General features: G+C 44.6%; 1 protein-coding gene across 1 annotated transcript in view; it reads left to right on the top strand.

Moving 5' to 3' along the window:
- The window catches only part of LOC140410106 (aldehyde dehydrogenase family 3 member B1-like), a 525125-nt gene that overhangs the window by 445424 nt on the left and 54380 nt on the right, over nt 1–25321 (top strand). The window contains exon 6 of the mRNA XM_072498045.1: nt 18634–19020. Coding sequence (XP_072354146.1) covers nt 18634–19020 — 387 coding nt within the window. The remainder of the gene's footprint in view (nt 1–18633; nt 19021–25321) is intronic.

The raw sequence follows: 25321 nt of genomic DNA on the forward strand, positions 1-25321 counted from the left end.
AGGGATATATATTGGAGGCACAGAGGGACAGTTATATTGGAGGCACAGAGGGTCATTTATATTGGAGGCACAGAGGGACATTTATATTGGAGGCACAGAGGGTCATTTATATTGGAGGCACAGAGGGACATTTATATTGGAGGCACAGAGGGATATATATTGGAGGCACAGAGGGACAGTGATATTGGAGGCACAGAGGGACATTTATATTGGAGGCACAGAGGGACATTTATATTGGAGGCACAGAGGGATATATATTGGAGGCACAGAGGGACAGTTATATTGGAGGCACAGAGCGATATATATTGGAGGCACAGAGGGTCATTTATATTGGAGACACAGAGGGATATATATTGGAGGCACAGAGGGACATTTATATTGGAGGCACAGAGGGATATATATTGGAGGCACAGAGGGACAGTTATATTGGAGGCACAGAGGGATATATATTGGAAGCACAGAGGGTCATTTATATTGGAGGCACAGAGAGATATATATTGGAGGCACAGAGGGACATTTATATTGGAGGCACAGAGGGATATATATTGGAGGCACAGAGGGACATTTATGTTGGAGGCACAGAGGGATATATATTTGAGGCACAGAGGGACATTTATGTTGGAGGCACAGAGGGATATATATTGGAGGCACAGAGGGATATATATTGGAGGCACAGAGGGACATTTATATTGGAGGCACAGAGGGACATTTATATTGGAGGCACAGAGAGACGTTTATATTGGTGGCACAGAGGGACATTTATATTGGAGGCACAGAGGGACATTTATATTGGTGGCACAGAGGGACATTTATATTGGAGGCACAGAGGGACATTTATATTGGAGGCACAGAGGGTCATTTATATTGGAGGCACAGAGGGATATATATTGGAGGCACAGAGGGACATTTATATTGGAGGCACAGAGGGATATATATTGGAGGCACAGAGGGACAGTTATATTGGAGGCACAGAGGGATATATATTGGAGGCACAGAGGGTCATTTATATTGGAGACACAGAGGGATATATATTGGAGGCACAGAGGGACATTTATATTGGAGGCACAGAGGGATATATATTGGAGGCACAGAGGGACAGTTATATTGGAGGCACAGAGGGATATATATTGGAAGCACAGAGGGTCATTTATATTGGAGACACAGAGGGATATATATTGGAGGCACAGAGGGACATTTATATTGGAGGCACAGAGGGATATATATTGGAGGCACAGAGGGACAGTTATATTGGAGGCACAGAGGGATATATATTGGAAGCACAGAGGGACATTTATATTGGAGGCACAGAGGGACATTTATATTGGAGGCACAGAGGGACATTTATATTGGAGGCACAGAGGGATATATATTGGAGGCACAGAGGGACAGTTATATTGGAGGCACAGAGGGATATATATTGGAAGCACAGAGGGACATTTATATTGGAGGCACAGAGGGACATTTATATTGGAGGCACAGAGGGATATATATTGGAGGCACAGAGGGACATTTATATTGGAGGCACAGAGGGATATATATTGGAGGCACAGAGGGACATTTATATTGGAGGCACAGAGGGTCATTTATATTGGAGGCACAGAGGGTCATTTTTTATTGGAGGCACAGAGGGACATTTATACTGGAGGCACAGAGGGTCATTTATATTGGAGGCACAGAGGGATATATATTGGAGGCACAGAGGTACATTTATATTGGAGGCAGAGGGTCATTTATATTGGAGGCACAGAGGGTCATTTATATTGGAGGCACAGAGGGACATTTATACTGGAGGCACAGAGGGTCATTTATATTGGAGGCACAGAGGGATATATATTGGAGGCACACGGGGACATTAAAATTGAAGGCACAGAGGGATATGTATTGGAGGCACAGAGGTACATTTATATTGGAGGCACAGAGGGATATGTATTGGAGGCACAGAGGTACATTTATATTGGAGGCACAGAGGGATATGTATTGGAGGCACAGAGGTACATTTATATTGGAGGCACAGAGGGACATTTATATTGGTGGCACAGAGGGACATTTATATTGGAGGCACAGAGGGATATATATTGGAGGCACAGAGGTACATTTATATTGGAAGCACAGAAGTACATTTATATTGGTGGCACAGAGGGACATTTATATTGGAAGCACAGAGGTACATTTATATTGGAGGCACAGAGGGATATATATTGGAGGCACAGAGGTACATTTATATTGGAGGCACAGAGGGACATTTATATTGGTGGCACAGAGGGACATTTATATTGGAGGCACAGAGGGACATTTATATTGGAGGCACAGAGGGATATATATTGGAGGCACAGAGGTACATTTATATTGGAGGCACAGAGGGATATGTATTGGAGGCACAGAGGTACATTTATATTGGAGGCAGAGAGGGATATATATTGGAGGCACAGAGGGATATATATTGGAGGCACAGAGAGACATTTATATTGGAGGCACAGAGGGACATTTATATTGGAGGCACAGAGGGATATATATTGGAGGCACAGAGAGACATTTATATTGGAGGCACAGAGGGACATTTATATTGGAGGCACAGAGGGATATATATTGGAGGCACAGAGGTACATTTATATTGGAGGCACAGAGGGATATATATTGGAGGCACAGAGGGATATATATTGGAGGCACAGAGAGACATTTATATTGGAGGCACAGAGGGACATTTATATTGGAGGCACAGAGGGATATATATTGGAGGCACTAGAGAGACATTTATATTGGAGGCACAGAGGGACATTTATATTGGAGGCACAGAGGGATATATATTGGAGGCACAGAGAGACATTTATATTGGAGGCACAGAGGGACATTTATATTGGTGGCACAGAGGGATATATATTGGAGGCACAGAGGGATATATATTGGAGGCACAGAGGGATATATATTGGAGGCACAGAGGGATATATATTGGAGGCACAGAGGGATATATATTGGAGGCACAGAGGAATATATATTGGAGGCACAGAGGTACATTTATATTGGAGGCACAGAGGGATATATATTGGAGGCACAGAGGGATATATATTGGAGGCACAGAGGGATATATATTGGAGGCACAGAGGGATATATATTGGAGGCACAGAGGGATATATATTGGAGGCACAGAGGGATATATATTGGAGGCACAGAGGTACATTTATATTGGAGGCACAGAGGGATATATATTGGAGGCACAGAGGGATATATATTGGAGGCACAGAGGTACATTTATATTGGAGGCACAGAGAGACATTTATATTGGAGGCAGAGAGGGACATTTATATTGGAGGCACAGAGGGATATATATTGGAGGCACAGAGAGACATTTATATTGGAGGCAGAGAGGGACATTTATATTGGTGGCACAGAGGGATATATATTGGAGGCACAGAGGGATATATATTGGAGGCACAGAGGTACATTTATATTGGAGGCACAGAGGGACATTTATATTGGAGGCACAGAGGGACATTTATATTGGAGGCACAGAGGGATATATATTGGAGGCACAGAGAGACATTTATAGTGGAGGCACAGAGGGACATTTATATTGGAGGCACAGAGGGATTTATATTGGAGGCACAGAGAGACATTTATATTGGAGGCACAGAGGGACATTTATATTGGAGGCACAGAGGGATATATATTGGAGGCACAGAGGTACATTTATATTGGAGGCACAGAGAGATATATATTGGAGGCACAGAGGGACATTTATATTGGAGGCACAGAGGGATATATATTGGAGGCACAGAGGGACATTTATGTTGGAGGCACAGAGGGATATATATTTGAGGCACAGAGGGACATTTATGTTGGAGGCACAGAGGGATATATATTGGAGGCACAGAGGGATATATATTGGAGGCACAGAGGGACATTTATATTGGAGGCACAGAGGGACATTTATATTGGAGGCACAGAGAGACGTTTATATTGGTGGCACAGAGGGACATTTATATTGGAGGCACAGAGGGACATTTATATTGGTGGCACAGAGGGACATTTATATTGGAGGCACAGAGGGACATTTATATTGGAGGCACAGAGGGTCATTTATATTGGAGGCACAGAGGGATATATATTGGAGGCACAGAGGGACATTTATATTGGAGGCACAGAGGGATATATATTGGAGGCACAGAGGGACAGTTATATTGGAGGCACAGAGGGATATATATTGGAGGCACAGAGGGTCATTTATATTGGAGACACAGAGGGATATATATTGGAGGCACAGAGGGACATTTATATTGGAGGCACAGAGGGATATATATTGGAGGCACAGAGGGACAGTTATATTGGAGGCACAGAGGGATATATATTGGAAGCACAGAGGGTCATTTATATTGGAGACACAGAGGGATATATATTGGAGGCACAGAGGGACATTTATATTGGAGGCACAGAGGGATATATATTGGAGGCACAGAGGGACAGTTATATTGGAGGCACAGAGGGATATATATTGGAAGCACAGAGGGACATTTATATTGGAGGCACAGAGGGACATTTATATTGGAGGCACAGAGGGACATTTATATTGGAGGCACAGAGGGACATTGATATTGGTGGCACAGAGGGACATTTATATTGGAGGCACAGAGGGTCATTTATATTGGAGGCACAGAGGGACATTTATATTGGAGGCACAGAGGGATATATATTGGAGGCACAGAGGGACATTTATATTGGTGGCACAGAGGGATATATATTGGAGGCACAGAGGGACATTTATATTGGAGGCACAGAGGGACATTTATATTGGTGGCACAGAGGGACATTTATATTGGAGGCACAGAGGGATATATATTGGAGGCACAGAGAGACATTTATATTGGAGGCACAGAGGGTCATTTATATTGGAGGCACAGAGGGACATTTATATTGGAGGCACAGAGGGATATATATTGGAGGCACAGAGGGACAGTTATATTGGAGGCACAGAGGGTCATTTATATTGGAGGCACAGAGGGACATTTATATTGGAGGCACAGAGGGTCATTTATATTGGAGGCACAGAGGGACATTTATATTGGAGGCACAGAGGGATATATATTGGAGGCACAGAGGGACAGTGATATTGGAGGCACAGAGGGACATTTATATTGGAGGCACAGAGGGACATTTATATTGGAGGCACAGAGGGATATATATTGGAGGCACAGAGGGACAGTTATATTGGAGGCACAGAGCGATATATATTGGAGGCACAGAGGGTCATTTATATTGGAGACACAGAGGGATATATATTGGAGGCACAGAGGGACATTTATATTGGAGGCACAGAGGGATATATATTGGAGGCACAGAGGGACAGTTATATTGGAGGCACAGAGGGATATATATTGGAAGCACAGAGGGTCATTTATATTGGAGGCACAGAGAGATATATATTGGAGGCACAGAGGGACATTTATATTGGAGGCACAGAGGGATATATATTGGAGGCACAGAGGGACATTTATGTTGGAGGCACAGAGGGATATATATTTGAGGCACAGAGGGACATTTATGTTGGAGGCACAGAGGGATATATATTGGAGGCACAGAGGGATATATATTGGAGGCACAGAGGGACATTTATATTGGAGGCACAGAGGGACATTTATATTGGAGGCACAGAGAGACGTTTATATTGGTGGCACAGAGGGACATTTATATTGGAGGCACAGAGGGACATTTATATTGGTGGCACAGAGGGACATTTATATTGGAGGCACAGAGGGACATTTATATTGGAGGCACAGAGGGTCATTTATATTGGAGGCACAGAGGGATATATATTGGAGGCACAGAGGGACATTTATATTGGAGGCACAGAGGGATATATATTGGAGGCACAGAGGGACAGTTATATTGGAGGCACAGAGGGATATATATTGGAGGCACAGAGGGTCATTTATATTGGAGACACAGAGGGATATATATTGGAGGCACAGAGGGACATTTATATTGGAGGCACAGAGGGATATATATTGGAGGCACAGAGGGACAGTTATATTGGAGGCACAGAGGGATATATATTGGAAGCACAGAGGGTCATTTATATTGGAGACACAGAGGGATATATATTGGAGGCACAGAGGGACATTTATATTGGAGGCACAGAGGGATATATATTGGAGGCACAGAGGGACAGTTATATTGGAGGCACAGAGGGATATATATTGGAAGCACAGAGGGACATTTATATTGGAGGCACAGAGGGACATTTATATTGGAGGCACAGAGGGACATTTATATTGGAGGCACAGAGGGATATATATTGGAGGCACAGAGGGACAGTTATATTGGAGGCACAGAGGGATATATATTGGAAGCACAGAGGGACATTTATATTGGAGGCACAGAGGGACATTTATATTGGAGGCACAGAGGGATATATATTGGAGGCACAGAGGGACATTTATATTGGAGGCACAGAGGGATATATATTGGAGGCACAGAGGGACATTTATATTGGAGGCACAGAGGGTCATTTATATTGGAGGCACAGAGGGTCATTTTTTATTGGAGGCACAGAGGGACATTTATACTGGAGGCACAGAGGGTCATTTATATTGGAGGCACAGAGGGATATATATTGGAGGCACAGAGGTACATTTATATTGGAGGCAGAGGGTCATTTATATTGGAGGCACAGAGGGTCATTTATATTGGAGGCACAGAGGGACATTTATACTGGAGGCACAGAGGGTCATTTATATTGGAGGCACAGAGGGATATATATTGGAGGCACACGGGGACATTAAAATTGAAGGCACAGAGGGATATGTATTGGAGGCACAGAGGTACATTTATATTGGAGGCACAGAGGGATATGTATTGGAGGCACAGAGGTACATTTATATTGGAGGCACAGAGGGATATGTATTGGAGGCACAGAGGTACATTTATATTGGAGGCACAGAGGGACATTTATATTGGTGGCACAGAGGGACATTTATATTGGAGGCACAGAGGGATATATATTGGAGGCACAGAGGTACATTTATATTGGAAGCACAGAAGTACATTTATATTGGTGGCACAGAGGGACATTTATATTGGAAGCACAGAGGTACATTTATATTGGAGGCACAGAGGGATATATATTGGAGGCACAGAGGTACATTTATATTGGAGGCACAGAGGGACATTTATATTGGTGGCACAGAGGGACATTTATATTGGAGGCACAGAGGGACATTTATATTGGAGGCACAGAGGGATATATATTGGAGGCACAGAGGTACATTTATATTGGAGGCACAGAGGGATATGTATTGGAGGCACAGAGGTACATTTATATTGGAGGCAGAGAGGGATATATATTGGAGGCACAGAGGGATATATATTGGAGGCACAGAGAGACATTTATATTGGAGGCACAGAGGGACATTTATATTGGAGGCACAGAGGGATATATATTGGAGGCACAGAGAGACATTTATATTGGAGGCACAGAGGGACATTTATATTGGAGGCACAGAGGGATATATATTGGAGGCACAGAGGTACATTTATATTGGAGGCACAGAGGGATATATATTGGAGGCACAGAGGGATATATATTGGAGGCACAGAGAGACATTTATATTGGAGGCACAGAGGGACATTTATATTGGAGGCACAGAGGGATATATATTGGAGGCACTAGAGAGACATTTATATTGGAGGCACAGAGGGACATTTATATTGGAGGCACAGAGGGATATATATTGGAGGCACAGAGAGACATTTATATTGGAGGCACAGAGGGACATTTATATTGGTGGCACAGAGGGATATATATTGGAGGCACAGAGGGATATATATTGGAGGCACAGAGGGATATATATTGGAGGCACAGAGGGATATATATTGGAGGCACAGAGGGATATATATTGGAGGCACAGAGGAATATATATTGGAGGCACAGAGGTACATTTATATTGGAGGCACAGAGGGATATATATTGGAGGCACAGAGGGATATATATTGGAGGCACAGAGGGATATATATTGGAGGCACAGAGGGATATATATTGGAGGCACAGAGGGATATATATTGGAGGCACAGAGGGATATATATTGGAGGCACAGAGGTACATTTATATTGGAGGCACAGAGGGATATATATTGGAGGCACAGAGGGATATATATTGGAGGCACAGAGGTACATTTATATTGGAGGCACAGAGAGACATTTATATTGGAGGCAGAGAGGGACATTTATATTGGAGGCACAGAGGGATATATATTGGAGGCACAGAGAGACATTTATATTGGAGGCAGAGAGGGACATTTATATTGGTGGCACAGAGGGATATATATTGGAGGCACAGAGGGATATATATTGGAGGCACAGAGGTACATTTATATTGGAGGCACAGAGGGACATTTATATTGGAGGCACAGAGGGACATTTATATTGGAGGCACAGAGGGATATATATTGGAGGCACAGAGAGACATTTATAGTGGAGGCACAGAGGGACATTTATATTGGAGGCACAGAGGGATTTATATTGGAGGCACAGAGAGACATTTATATTGGAGGCACAGAGGGACATTTATATTGGAGGCACAGAGGGATATATATTGGAGGCACAGAGGTACATTTATATTGGAGGCACAGAGGGACATTTATATTGGAGGCACAGAGGGACATTTATATTGGTGGCACAGAGGGATATATATTGGAGGCACAGAGGGATATATATTGGAGGCACAGAGGTACATTTATATTGGAGGCACAGAGGGACATTTATATTGGAGGCACAGAGGGACATTTATATTGGTGGCACAGAGGGATATATATTGGAGGCACAGAGGGATATATATTGGAGGCACAGGGGGATATATATTGGAGGCACAGGGGGACATTTATACTGGAGGCACAGAGGGACATTTACATTGGAGGCACAGAGGGACATTTATATTGGAGGCACAGAGGGACATTTATATTGGAGTCACAGAGAGACATTTATATTGGAGTCACAGAGAGACATTTATATTGGAGGCACAGAGGGACATTTATATTGGAGGCACAGAGGGACATTTATCCTGGAGGCACAGAGGGACATTTATATTGGAGGCACAGAGGGACATTTATATTGGTGGCACAGAGGGATATATATTGGAGGCACAGGGGGACATTTATATTGGAGGTACAGAGGGATATATATTGGTGGCACAGGGGTATATATATTGGAGGCACAGAGGGACATTTATATTGGAGGCACAGAGGGATATATATTGGAGGCACAGAGGGATATATATTGGAGGCACAGAGGGATATATATTGGAGGCACAGAGGGATATATATTGGAGGCACAGAGGGATATATATTGGAGGCACAGAGGGATATATATTGGAGGCACAGAGGGATATATATTGGAGGCACAGAGGGACATTTATCCTGGAGGCACAGAGGGATATATATTGGAGGCACAGAGGGACATTTATATTGGAGGCACAGAGGGATATATATTGGAGGCACAGAGGGATATATATTGGAGGCACAGAGGGATATATATTGGAGGCACAGAGGGATATATATTGGAGGCACAGAGGGACATTTATATTGGAGGCACAGAGGGATATATATTGGAGGCACAGAGGGACATTTATATTGGAGGCACAGAGGGACATTTATATTGGAGGCACAGAGGGATATATATTGGAGGCACAGAGGGATATATATTGGAGGCACAGAGGGACATTTATATTGGAGGCACAGAGGGACATTTATATTGGAGGCACAGAGGGATATATATTGGAGGCACAGAGGGATATATATTGGAGGCACAGAGGGACATTTATATTGGAGGCACAGAGGGATATATATTGGAGGCACAGAGGGACATTTATATTGGAGGCACAGAGGGACATTTATATTGGAGGCACAGAGGGATATATATTGGAGGCACAGAGGGACATTTATATTGGAGGCACAGAGGGACATTTATATTGGAGGCACAGAGGGATATATATTGAAGCAGAGAGGGATATATTGTTAGGATTCCGTATGAGAAACCTAACAATTGACAATTTGGAAAACTGAGAGGAAAGGATATTTAATCGTAATAATAATATAATATTCACTTTTTGTCACAAGTAGGCTTCAATCATCCAGGAGTGATAACTCTGTGAAAGCAAAGTTCAATTTACACACAATCAGTTACATTAACAACAAAGTTACAGCTTTACAGATCACAGTTCATTAAATAAAAGGGAATATATTAAATGTCTCCCTTTACCTGCAACTGTAGATTTATTTCAATTAAGCAAAACAATGTAGTTCAAAAAACACTGAGAAATAAAGTTAACAATCAGGTTCACTTCCTTTTCTCTGTGCAAAGACCTTGGTGTGGAACCTTTCAGGAGCCAGGTAAAACCCTGGTTTGTCAGACTAAAATGCTATGGCAAACTGCAGAACCACAGACCTGGCTCCTCCCCTTAATTATATCGTAAGGAAATCTTTGGTCTCCTCCCACTAGGATGTCCCATGACCTGTCTGATTATCCAGGTCTAAGCACGATCCGTCATATATTATCCACACTCCAGGGATCCTCTAAATTCAAAGCAATATTCCATTGACCATCTCTCTGTAAAAAAATTAATGGTTAAAATCAGTGATTACCTCATTTAATCACAACCACTGAGTGACAGCTTTAGCAAACATATTGCCTGTATGTATCCATCTCTTGTTGCCCTTCAGAAGGTGGTGGTGGGCTGCCTTCTTGACCCGCTGCAGTCTTTGAGATGTAGGTACACCCACTGTGCTGTTAGGGAGGGAGTTCCAGGATTTTGCCCTATTGACAGTGAAGGAACGGCGATATATTTCCAAGTCAGGGTGGTGAATGACTTGTAGGGGAACCTCCAGGCGGTGGGGTTCCCAGGTATCTACTGCTCTTGTCCTTCTAGATGGTGGTGGTCATGGGTTTGGTAGGTGCTGCCTAAGGAATCCTGGTGAGTTGCTGCAGTGTATCTTGTAGATGGGACACACGGCTGCCACTGTGTGTCGGTGGGGGAGGGAGTGAATGTTTGTGGAAGGGGAGCAATCAAGCGGGGCTGCTTTGTCCTGGATGGTGTCGAGCTTCTTGAGTGTTGTTGGAGCTACGCTCATCCAGGCAAGTGGAGAGTATTCCCTCACACTCCTGACTTGTGCCTTGTAGATGGTGGACAGGCTTTGGGGGAGGGTCAGGAGGTGAGTTACTCTCCGCAGGATTCCCAGCCTCTGACCTGCCCTGCCCAGTATTAATGATACCAGTCCAGGTCAGTTTATGATCAATGGAAACCCCGAGGATATTGATTGTGGGGGATTTAGCGATGGTAAATGTCAAGGGACGGTGGTTAGATCCTCACTCGTAGGAGATGGTCATTGCCGGGCACTTGTGTGGCGTAAATGTAACTCTCCACTTGTCAGCCCAATCCTGGATATTGTCCAGATCTTCTGCATTTGTACAGGGACTGCTCCATTATCTGAGGAGTCGCGAATGGTGCTGAATCAGGCTACTAGACTAGAAGGGCTTGAGGTTCATAAGGAGGAGGTGTTAGCAATTCTGGAAAGTGTGAAAATAGATAAGTCCCCTGGGCCGGATGGGATTTACCCTAGGATTCTCTGGGAAGCTAGGGAGGAGATTGCTGAGACTTTGACTTTGATCTTTAAGTCATCTTTGTCTACAGGAATAGTGCCAGAAGACTGGAGGAAAGCAAATGTTGTCCCCTTGTTCAAGAAGGGGAGTAGAGACAACCCCAGTAACAATAGACCAGTGAGCCTTACTTCTGTTGTGGGCAAAGTCTTGGAAAGGTTTATAAGAGATAGGATGTATAATCATCTGGAAAGGAATAATTTGATTAGGGATAGTCAACACGGTTTTGTGAAGGGTAGGTCGTGCCTCACAAACCTTATTGAGTTCTTTGAGAAGGTGACCAAACAGGTGGATGAGGGTAAAGCAGTTGAAGTGGTGTATATGGATTTCAGTAAAGCGTTTAATAAGGTTCCCCATGGTAGGCTACTGCAGAAAATACGGAGGCATGGGATTCAGGGTGATTTAGCAGTTTGGATCAGAAATTGGGTAGCTCGAAGAAGACAAAGGGTGGTGGTTGATGGGAAATGTTCAGACTGGAGTCCAGTTACTAGTGGTGTACCACAAGGATCTGTTTTGGGGCCACTGCTGTTTGTCATTTTTATAAATGACTTGGAGGAGGGCGTAGAAGGATGGGTGAGTAAATTTGCAAGTGACACTAAAGTCGGTGGAGTTGTGGACAGTGCAGAAGGATGTTACAAGTTACAGAGGGACATAGATAAGCTGCAGCGCTGGGCTGAGAGGTGCCGAATTGAGTTTAATGCAGAAAAGTGTGAGGTGATTCATTTTGGAAGGAACAACAGGGAGACAGAGTACTGGGCTAATGGTAAGATTCTTGGCAGTGTGGATGAGCAGAGAGATCTCAGTGTCCATGTACATAGATCCCTGAATGTTGCCACTCAGGTTGAGATGGTTGTTAAGAAGGCGTTTGGTGTGTTAGCTTTTATTGGTAGAGGGATTGAGTTTCGGAGCCATAGACATAGAACATAGAACATAGAAAATACAGCACAGAACAGGCCCTTCGGCCCACGGTGTTGTGCCGAACCTTTGTCCTAGATTAATCATAGATTATCATTGAAGTTACAGTGCAGAAGAAGGCCATTCGGCCCTTTGAGTCTGCACCGGCTCTTGGAAAGAGCACCCTACCCAAACTCAACACCTCCACCCAACACCAAGGGCAATTTGGACATTAAGGGCAATTTATCATTGGCCAATTCACCTAACCCGCACATCTTTGGACTGTGGGAGGAAACCGGAGCACCCGGAGGAAACCCACGCAGACACGGGGAGGATGTGCAGACTCCGCACAGACAGTGACCCAAGCCGGAATCGAACCTGGGACCCTGGAGCTGTGAAGCAATTGTGCTATCCACAATGCTACCGTGCTGCCCTTAAGAACAAATAAATCTACACTATATCATTTTACCGTAATCCATGTACCTATCCAATAACTGCTTGAAGGTCCCTAATGTTTCCGACTCAACTACTTCCACAGTCAGTGCATTCCATGCCCCCACTACTCTCTGGGTAAAGAACCTACCTCTGATATCCCTCCTATATCTTCCACCTTTCACCTTAAATTTATGTCCCCTTGTAATGGTTTGTTCCACCCGGGGAAAAAGTCTCTGACTGTCTACTCTATCTATTCCCCTGATCATCTTATAAACCTCTATCAAGTCGCCCCTCATCCTTCTCCGTTCTAATGAGAAAAGGCCTAGCACCCTCAACCTTTCCTCGTAAGACCTACTCTCCATTCCAGGCAACATCCTGGTAAATCTTCTTTGCACCTTTTCCAAAGCTTCCACATCCTTCCTAAAATGAGGCGACCAGAACTGTACACAGTACTCCAAATGTGGCCTTACCAAAGTTTTGTACAGCTGCATCATCACCTCACGGCTCTTAAATTCAATCCCTCTGTTAATGAACACGAGCACACCATAGGCCTTCTTCACAGCTCTATCCACTTGAGTGGCAGCTTTCAAAGATGTATGAACATAGACCCCAAGATCTCTCTGCTCCTCCACATTGCCAAGAACTCTACCGTTAACCCTGTATTCCGCATTCATATTTGTCCTTCCAAAATGGACAACCTCACACTTTTCAGGGTTAAACTCCATCTGCCACTTCTCAGCCCAGCTCTGCATCCTATCTATGTCTCTTTGCAGCCGACAACAGCCCTCCGTACTATCCACAACTCCACCAATCTTCGTATCGTCTGCAAATTTACTGACCCACCCTTCAACTCCCTCATCCAAGTCATTAATGAAAATCACAAACAGCAGAGGACCCAGAACTGATCCCTGCGGTACGCCACTGGTAACTGGGATCCAGGCTGAATATTTGCCATCCACCACCACTCTCTGACTTCTATCGGTTAGCCAGTTCGTTATCCAACTGGCCAAATTTCCCACTATCCCATGCCTCCTTACTTTCTGCATGAGCCTACCATGGGGAACTTTATCAAATGCCTTACTAAAATCCATGTACACTACATCCACTGCTTTACCTTCATCCACATGCTTGGTCACCTCCTCAAAGAATTCAATAAGATTTGTAAGGCAAGACCTACCCCTCACAAATCCGTGCTGACTATCCCTAATCAAGCAGTGTCTTTCCAGATGCTCAGAAATCCTATCCTTCAGTACCCTTTCCATTACTTTGCCTACCACCGAAGTAAGACTAACTGGCCTGTAATTCCCAGGGTTATCCCTAGTCCCTTTTTTGAACAGGGGCACGACATTCGCCACTCTCCAATCCCCTGGTACCACCCCTGTTGACAGTGAGGACGAAAAGATCATTGCCAACGGCTCTGCAATTTCATCTCTTGCTTCCCATAGAATCCTTGGATATATCCCGTCAGGCCCGGGGGACTTGTCTATCCTCAAGTTTTTCAAAATGCCCAACACATCTTCCTTCCTAACAAGTATTTCCTCGAGCTTACCAATCTGTTTCACACTGTCCTCTCCAACAATATCGCCCCTCTCATTTGTAAATACAGAAGAAAAGTACTCGTTCAAGACCTCTCCTATCTCTTCAGACTCAATACACAATCTCCCGCTACTGTCCTTGATCGGACCTACCCTCGCTCTAGTCATTCTCATATTTCTCACATATGTGTAAAAGGCCTTGGGGTTTTCCTTGATCCTACCCGCCAAAGATTGTTCATGCCCTCTCTTAGCTCTCCTAATCCCTTTCTTCAGTTCCCTCCTGGCTATCTTGTATCCCTCCAATGCCCTGTCTGAACCTTGTTTCCTCAGCCTTACATAAGTCACCTTTTTCCTCTTAACAAGACATTCAACCTCTCTTGTCAACCATGGTTCCCTCACTCGACCATCTCTTCCCTGCCTGACAGGGACATACATATCAAGGACACGTAGCACCTGTTCCTTGAATAAGTTCCACATTTCACTTGTGTACTTCCCTGCCAGCCTATGTTCCCAACTTATGCACTTCAATTCTTGTCTGACAAGATCGTATTTACCCTTCCCCCAATTGTAAACCTTGCCCTGTTGCACGTACCTATCCCTCTCCATTACTAAAGTGAAAGTCACAGAATTGTGGTCACTATCTCCAAAATGCTCCCCCACTAACAAATCTATCACTTGCCCTGGCCCATTACCCAGTACTAAATCCAATATTGCCCCTCCTCTGGTCGGACAATCTACATACTGTGTTAGAAAAGCTTCCTGGACACACTGCACAAACACCACCCCATCCAAACTATTTGATCTAAAGAGTTTCCACTCAATATTTGGGAAGTTAAAGTCGCCCATGACTACTACCCTATGACTTCTGCACCTTTCTAAAATCTGTTTCCCAATCTGTTCCTCCACATCTCTGCTACTATTGGGGGGCCTATAGAAAACTCCTAACAAGGTGACTGCTCCTTTCCTATTTCTGACTTCAACCCATACTACATCAGTAGGCTGATACTCCTCGAACTGCCTTTCTGCAGCTGTTATACTATCTCTAATTAATAATGCCACCCCCCCCCCCCACCTCTTTTACCACCCTCCCTAATCTTATTGAAACATCTATAACCAGGGACCTCCAACAACCATTTCTGCCCCTCTTCTATCCAAGTTTCCGTGATGGCCACCACATCGTAGTCCCAAGTACCGATCCATGCCTTAAGTTCACCCACCTTATTCCTGATGCTTCTTGCGTTGAAGTATACACACTTCAACCCATCTCCGTGCCTGCAAGTACTCTCCTTTGTCAGTGTTCCCTTCCCCACTGCCTCATTACACGCTTTGGCGTCCTGAATATCGGCTACCTTAGTTGCTGGACTACAAATCTGGTTCCCATTCCCCAGCCAAATTAGTTTAAACCCTCCCGAAGAGTACTAGAAAACCTCCCTCCCAGGATATTGATGCCCCTCTGGTTCAGATGCAACCCGTCCTGCTTGTACAGGTCCCACCTTCCCCAGAATGCGCTCCAATTATCCAAATACCTGAAGCCCTCCCTCCTACACCATTCCTGCAGCCACGTGTTCAACTGCACTCTCTCCCTATTCCTAGCCTCGCTATCACGTGGCACCGGCAACAAACCAGAGATGACAACTCTGTCTGTCCTGGCTTTTAACTTCCAGCCTAACTCCCTAAACTTGTTTATTACCTCCACACCCGTTTTCCTACCTATGTCGTTGGTACCAATGTGCACCACGACTTCTGGCTGCTCACCCTCCCCCTTAAGGATCCTGAAGACACGATCCAAGACATCCCTGGCACCCGGGAGGCAACATACCTTCCGGGAGTCTCGCTCGCGACCACAGAATCTCCTATCTATTCCCCTAACCATTGAATTTCCTACAACTATTGCTTTTCTATTCTCCCCCCTTCCCTTCTGAGCCCCAGAGCCAGACTCAGTGCCAGAGACCTGGCCGCTAGGGCCTTCCCCCGGTAGGTCATCCCCCCCAACAGCATCCAAAACGGTATACTTGTTTTGAAGGGGAACGGCCACGAGGGATCCCTGCACTTTCTGCCTGTTTGTTTTTTTCCCCCTGACCATGAGGTCATGTTGCAGCTGTACAAAACTCTGGTGCGGCCGCATTTGGAGTATTGCGTGTAATTCTGGTCGCCGCATTATAGGAAGGATGTGGAAGCATTGGAAAGGGTGCAGAGGAGATTTACCAGAATGTTGCCTGGTATGGAGGGAAGATCTTATGAGGGAAGGCTGAGGGACTTGAGGCTGTTTTCGTTAGAGAGAAGAAGGTTAAGAGGTGACTTAATTGAGGCATACAAGATGATCAGAGGATTGGATAGGGTGGACAGTGAGACAGTGAGAGCCTTTTTCCTCGGATGGTGATGTCTAGCACGAGGGGACATACCTTTAAATTGAGGGGAGATAGATATAGGACTGATGTCAGAGGTAGGTTCTTTACCCAGAGAGTAGTAAGGGAGTGGAATGCCCTGCCTGCAACAGTAGTGGACTCGCCAACACTAAGGGCATTCTAATGGTCATTGGATAGACATATGGACGATAAGGGTGTAGATGGGCTTTCGAGTGGTTTCACAGGTCGGCGCAGCATCGAGGGCCGAAGGGCCTGTACTGCGCTGGAATGTTCTGTGTTCTATGTCATCCGCAAACACCCCCACTTCTGACCTTATGCTGGTCTGATTGGTAAGTTCGTGGACGACACATAAATTGGTGGAGTAGCGGACAGTGAAGAGGATTGTCAGAGGATACAGCAGGATATAAACTGGTTAGAGTCTTGGGCGGAGAAATGGCAGACGGAGTTTAATCCGGACGAGGGTGAGGCAATGCAATTGGAAGGTCCAATGCGTGTACAAATTACTCAATAAATGGTAGAACTCTTGCGAGTGCTGAGAGGCCGAGCGATCTGGGCATGTCCATGATCACTGAAAGGTTTGGAACTGGATTGAGTTTCTTAGTTGGACTATGCATAGCTGTGGGTGTAGACAGTCAGTGAATGACTTTCCTTTTATTTAATAACTGTTAATCGTGAAGCTATTTCTTAGACGTTGATGTGGTTAATTCTGGGGGCGATTCTCCGATATGGAGGCCAAGTGTTCACGCCGTGGTGAACGGCGTCGCGTCTCACGGCGGCGCGAACAGGGCCCGGGCACGACCTATTCTGGCCCCCACAGGGGGCCCGCACGGCGCTGGAGCGGTTCACGCCGCCCCAGCCAAATGGGCGCCGCGCCAACCCGCGCATACGCAGTTGGGGCGTCTCAATCCTGCGCATGCGCGGGGAACTTGGTACGCGCACCGCCCCCGACCCAACATGGCCGCGCAAGGAAGTAGGCCCCGGGGGGGAGGGGGGGGGGGGAGGCCGGCCCGCCGATCGATGGGCCCCGATCGCGGACCAGACCCCATCGGAGGGCCCCCCGCCCCATTGAAGGAGCCGTCCTCCACCCCCCTGCCCCACAGGACGCCCCCCCGAGCGTTCCCGCAGCGTTCCCGCCGGCAGCGACCAGGGGTGAACGGAGCCGGCGGGACTCTGCCGTACCGGCGCGGCCGCCATCCGGGCCGGAGTACCGGATTCCAGCGGCCCGCCGCCGATTCCCCGCATCTCGGAGAATCGCTCCCCTCTATGTTTCAATTTAACATGGGAGATCCCCATTGGCCAGATTCGGCACTGCCGGGGTGTAAGCAGCCCTTTCCCCATGGCTTCACCAATTGCAAATTACTTGGGGCTTCGCTTTGGTGTCCAAAAAGGTAACTCTGTGTGGGTTTGAGAGGGAGGAGGAAGTGGGCGTGCTGTGCATGGGGGTGAGAGAGGGCAATGGGGGCGTTGTGTATAGAGGGGAGCTAGAGGGGATTGGGGATGTCTTTGAGGACGAATGGGTGTTTGGGCTCCTGAAGAAGTCGCTACAATGGGACGTCCGAGGAGCTCTGTGTGTGTCTGCTCCTCGGTGCTGTCAGGGGAGGATGACGGGGAACGTTGGGGGTGAATCCCAGTTCCCCTCGCTCATTCGTTACTGATGCTAATCACCCACTGTCTGCACCCCGACCCCTCCCTTCCCCTCTCCCCTCCGTCCCGCCCCCCCCCCCCCCCCCCCCCCCCCCGCCCCCCATCCGTTCCCCTGACTCTAGGAAACAGCACGGTTGGCAAGGTCATTATGAAAGCTGCAGCGGAACACCTGACACCTATCACGCTGGAACTGGGGGGCAAGAACCCGTGTTACGTTGACCAGAGCTTTCACCTGGAGAGTACAGCCCACCGCCTGACCTGGGGCCGCTTCTTCAACGCGGGCCAGTCCTGTGTGGCCCCGGATTACATCCTCTGCACCAGGGAGGTGCAGGACCAGCTGGTCCCGGCTATCGGGGAGTGCCTGGACACATTCTACGGCAAAGACCCGAAGGAGAGCCCTGACTATGGAAGGATCATCAATGATGAACACTTTAAACGTCTCCTGGAGCTCCTGAACTCTGGGCAGGTGATAATCGGGGGTGAGACTGACAACGAGGATCGGTATATCGGTAAGCATTCTCAGTTAGTATTACCTTTAATAAAAATATCCATTAGGCCGAAAATATCTGAAAACACATGACCGAAACATTTCAAAATGGCCGCCACGCAAAGGCAATAAGATTCAAGTTTTGCACCGAGATCAGGTTACACTGTTGGGTGCTTCCTGACAACTGTCATGTGAAATATACACTGTAGACATTCAATATGAGTCATGGACTCTGATGGGTTCAAATAGAAACCACACTATGGCCGAAAGGTCTCAGACAGAGAAAGTGTGGTGGTATGTATTCGGGGTAATACGGCCCCCCCCCCCCATCGTGTCTCTACATCAGCTGGCCAAGTTCCAGGGCATCCCTCACAACATAGTCCATGGATTTGGAATGTACCAATCAGCAAGATTCGGCCGATGACAACTCTTTACACTGGAAGGCGGACAATTTAACATTCATAGTAAACAACAACAACCTCGCAAAGTCTAGAACACTGTTTACAACACTAATCCCCATACTGTTTCCCACACTGTTTACAACACTAATCCCCATACTGTTTAACACACTGTTTACAACACTAATCCCCATACTGTTTACCACACTGTTTACAACACTAATCCCCATACTGTTTACCACACTGTTTACAACACTAATCCCCATACTGTTTACCACGCTGTTTACAACACTAATCCCCACACTGTTTACCATGCTGTTTACAGTACTAATCCCCATACTGTTTACCACACTGTTTACAGTACGAATCCCCATACTGTTTACCACACTGTTTACAACACTAATCCCCATACTGTTTACCACGCTGTTTACAACACTAATCCCCATACTGTTTCCACACTGTTTACAACACGAGTGCCCATACTGTTTACCTCACTGTTTACAACACTAATCCCCATACTGTTTACCACACTGTTTACAACAATAATCCCCTAACTGTTTACAATGCTGTTTACAGTACTAATCCCCATACTGTTTACCACACAGTTTACAGTACTAATCCCCATACTGTTTGCCACACTGTTTACAACACTAATCCCCATACTGTTTACCACGCTGTTTACAACACTAATCCCCATGCAGTTTACCATGCTGTTTACAGTACTAATCCACATACTGTTTACCACACTTTTTACAGTACTAATCCCCATACTGTTTACCACACTGTTTACAACACTAATCCCCATACTGTTTACCACGCTGTTTACAACACTAATCCCCATACTGTTTCCACACTGTTTACAACACTAGTGCCCATACTGTTTACCTCACTGTTTACAACACTAATCCCCATACTGTTTACCACACTGTTGACAACAATAATCCCCTAACTGTTTACAATGCTGTTTACAGTACTAATCCCCATACTGTTTACCACACAGTTTACAGTACTAATCCCCATACTGTTTACCACACTGTTTACAACACTAATCCCCATACTGTTTACCACGCTGTTTACAACACTAATCCCCATACTGTTTCCACACTGTTTACAACACTAGTGCCCATACTGTTTACCTCACTGTTTACAACACTAATCCCCGTACTGTTTCCACACTGTTTCCAACACTAATCCCCATTCTGTTTACCACACTGTTTACAACACTAATCCCCTTACTGTTTACCACAGTGTTTACAACACTAATCCCCATACTGTTTACCTCACTGGTTACAACACTAATCCCCATACTGTTTACCACACTGTTTACAACACTAATCCCAATACTGTTTACCACACTGTTTACAACACTAATCCCCATACTGTTTACCACACTGTTTACAACACTAATCCCCATACTGTTTACCACACTGTTTACAGTACTAATCCCCATACTGTTTACCACACTGCTTACAAAACTAATTCCCATACTTTTTACCACACTGTTTACAGCACTAATCCCCATACAGTTTACCACACTGTTTACAACACTAATCCCCATACTGTTTACCACACTGTTTACAGCACTAATCCCCATACTGTTTACCACACTGTTTACAACACTAATCCCCATACAGTTTACCACACTGTTTACAACACTAATCCCCATACTGTTTACCACACTGGTTACAAAACTAATCCCCATACAGTTTACCACATTGTTTACAACACTAATCCCCATACTGTTTACCATACTGTTTACAGCACCATTCCCCATACTGTTTACCTCACTGTTTACAACACTAATCCCCGTACTGTTTCCACACTGTTTCCAACACTAATCCCCATTCTGTTTACCACACTGTTTACAACACTAATCCCCTTACTGTTTACCACAGTGTTTACAACACTAATCCCCATACTGTTTACCTCACTGGTTACAACACTAATCCCCATACTGTTTACCACACTGTTTACAACACTAATCCCCATACTGTTTACCACACTGTTTACAACACTAATCCCCATACTGTTTACCACACTGTTTACAACACTAATCCCCATACTGTTTACCACATTGTTTACAACACTAATCCCCATACTGTTTACCACACTGTTTACAACACTAATCCCCATACTGTTTACCACACTGTTTACAGTACTAATCCCCATACTGTTTACCACACTGCTTACAAAACTAATTCCCATACTTTTTACCACACTGTTTACAGCACTAATCCCCATACAGTTTACCACACTGTTTACAACACTAATCCCCATACTGTTTACCACACTGTTTACAGCACTAATCCCCATACTGTTTACCACACTGTTTACAACACTAATCCCCATACAGTTTACCACACTGTTTACAACACTAATCCCCATACTGTTTACCACACTGGTTACAAAACTAATCCCCATACAGTTTACCACATTGTTTACAACACTAATCCCCATACTGTTTACCATACTGTTTACAGCACCATTCCCCATACTGCTTATCTCACTGTTTACAACACTAATCCCCATACTGTTTCCCACACTGGTTACAACACTAATCCCCATACTGTTTACCACACTGTTTACAACACTAATCCCCATACTGTTTCCCACACTGTTTCCAACACTAATCCCCATACCGTTTACCACACTGTTTACAGCACTAATCCCCATACTGTTTACCACACTGTTTACAACACTAATCCCCATACAGTTTACCACACTGTTTACAACACTCATCCCCATATTGTTTCCCACACTGTTTACAACACTAATCCCCATACTGTTTACCACACTGTTTACAACACTAATCCCCATACTGTTTACAACACTATTTACAACACTAATCCCCACACTGTTTTCCACACTGTTTACAACACTAATCCCCATACTGTTTCCCACACTGTTTACAACACTAATCGCCATACTGTTTCCCACAATGTTTACAACACTAATCCCCATACTGTTTCCCACACTGTTTACAGCACTAATCCCCATGCTGTTTCCCACACTGTTTACAGCACTAATCCCCACACTGTTTACCTCACTGTTTACAACACTAATCCCCATACTGTTTACCACACTGTTTACAACACTAATCCCCATACTGTTTACAACACTGTTTACAGCACTAATCCCCATACTGTTTACCACACTGTTTACAACACTAAACCCCATACTGTTTCCCACACTGTTTACAACACTAATCCCCATACTGTTTCCCACACTGTTTACAGCACTAATCCCCACAGTGTTTACCTCACTGTTTACAACACTAATCCCCACACTGTTTACCACACTGTTTACAACACTAATCCCCATACTGTTTCCCACACTGTTTACAGCACTAATCCCCACACTGTTTACCTCACTGTTTACAACACTAATCCCCATACTGTTTACCACACTGTTTACAACACTAATCCCCATACTGTTTCCCACACTGTTTACAACACTAATCCCCATACTGTTTACCTCACTGTTTACAACACTAATCCCCATACTGTTTACCACACTGTTTACAATACTAATCCACATACTGTTTACCACACTGTTTACAACACTAATCCCCTTACAGTTTACCACACTGTTTACAACACTAATCCCCATACAGTTTACCACACTGTTTACAATACTAATTCCCATATTGTTTACCACACTGTTTACAACACTAATCCCCACACGGTTTGCCACACTGTTTACAATACTAATCCCCATACTGTTTACCACACTGTTTACAACACTAATCCCCATACTGTTTACCACACTGTTTACAACACTTATCCCCATACAGTTTACCACACTGTTTACAACACTAAACCCCATGCCGTTCACCACACTGTTTACAATACTAATCCCCATACTGTTTACCACACTGTTTACAATACTAATCCCCATACTGTTTACCTCACTGTTTACAACACTAATCCCCATACTGTTTCCCACACTGTTTACAATACTAATCCCCATACTGTTTACCACACTGTTTACAACACTAAGCCCCATACAGTTTACCACACTGTTTACAGTACTAATCCCAATACTGTTTCCCACACTGTTTACAACACTAATCCCCATACTGTTTACCACACTGTTTACAATACTAATCCCTATACTGTTTACCACACTGCTTACAACACTAATCCCCATACTGTTTACCACACTGTTTACAACACTAATCCCCATACTGTTTACCACAGTGTTTACAACACTAATCCCCATACTGTTTACCACACTGTTTACAACACTAATCCCCATACTGTTTACCACACTGTTTACAACACTAATGCCCATACAGTTTACAACACTAATCCCCATGCCGTTCACCACACTGTTTACAATACTAATCCCCATACTGTTTACCACACTGTTTACAATACTAATCCCCATACTGTTTACCTCACTGTTTACACCACTAATCCCCATACTGTTTACCGCACTGTTTACAACACTAATCCCCATACAGTTTACCACACTGTTTACAGTACTAATCCCCATACTGTTTCCCACACTGTTTACTACACTAATTCCCATACTGTTTACCTCACACTTTACAACAATAATCACCATACTGTTTACAACACTGTTTACAATACTAATCCCCATACTGTTTACCACACTGTTTACAGCACTAATCCCCATACTGTTTAACACACTGTTTACAACACTAATCCCCAAACTGTTTACCACACTGTTTACAACACTAATCCCCATACTGTTTACCACACTGTTTACAGCACTAATCCCCATACTGTTTACCACACTGTTTACAGCACTAATCCCCATACTGTTTACCACACTGTTTACAACACTAATCCCCATACTGTTTACAACACTGTTTACAATACGAATCCCCATACTGTTTCCCACACTGTTTACAGCACTAATCCCCATACTGTTTACCACACTGTTTACAGCACTAATCCCCATACTGTTTACAACACTGTTAACAACACTAATCCCCATGCCGTTCACCACACTGTTTACAATACTAATCCCCATACTGTTTCCCACACTGTTTACAACACTAATCCCCATACTGTTTACCACACTGTTTACAACACTAATCCCCATACTGTTTACCACACTGTTTACAACACTAATCCCCATGCCGTTCACCACACTGTTTACAACACTAATCCCCATACTGTTTACCACGCTGTTTACAATACTAATCCCCATACTGTTTACCACACTGTTTACAACACTAATCCCCATACTGTTTACCACACTGTTTACAACACTAATCCCCATACTGTTCACCACACTGTTTACAACACTAATCCCCATACAGTTTACCACAATGTTTACAATACTAATCCCCATACTGTTTCCCACACTGTTTACAACACTAATCCCCTTACTGTTTACCACACAGTTTACAATACTAATCCCCATACTGTTTACCACACTGTTCACAACACTAATCCCCAAACTGTTTACCTCACTGTTTACAACACTAATCCCCATACTGTTTACCTCACTGTTTACAACACTAATTCCCATACTGTATACCACACTGTTTACAACACTAATCCCCATACTGTTTACCTCACTGTTTACAACACTAATTCCCATACTGTATACCACACTGTTTACAACACTAATCCCCATACTGTTTACCACGCTGTTTACAATACTAATCCCCATACTGTTTACCACACTGTTTACAACACTAATCCCCATACTGTTTACCACACTGTTTACAACACTAATCCCCATACCGTTCACCACACTGTTTACAACACTAATTCCCATATTGTTTACCACACTGTTTACAACACTAATCCCCATACTGTTTACCACACTGTTTACAATACTAATCCCCACACTGTTTACCACAGTGTTTACAACACTAATCCCCATACTGTTTACCACACTGTTTACAACACTAATCCCCATACTGTTTACCACACTGTTTACAAC

The sequence above is a fragment of the Scyliorhinus torazame genome, chromosome 4 (genome assembly GCF_047496885.1).
Source record: "Scyliorhinus torazame isolate Kashiwa2021f chromosome 4, sScyTor2.1, whole genome shotgun sequence".
NCBI lineage: Eukaryota > Metazoa > Chordata > Chondrichthyes > Carcharhiniformes > Scyliorhinidae > Scyliorhinus > Scyliorhinus torazame.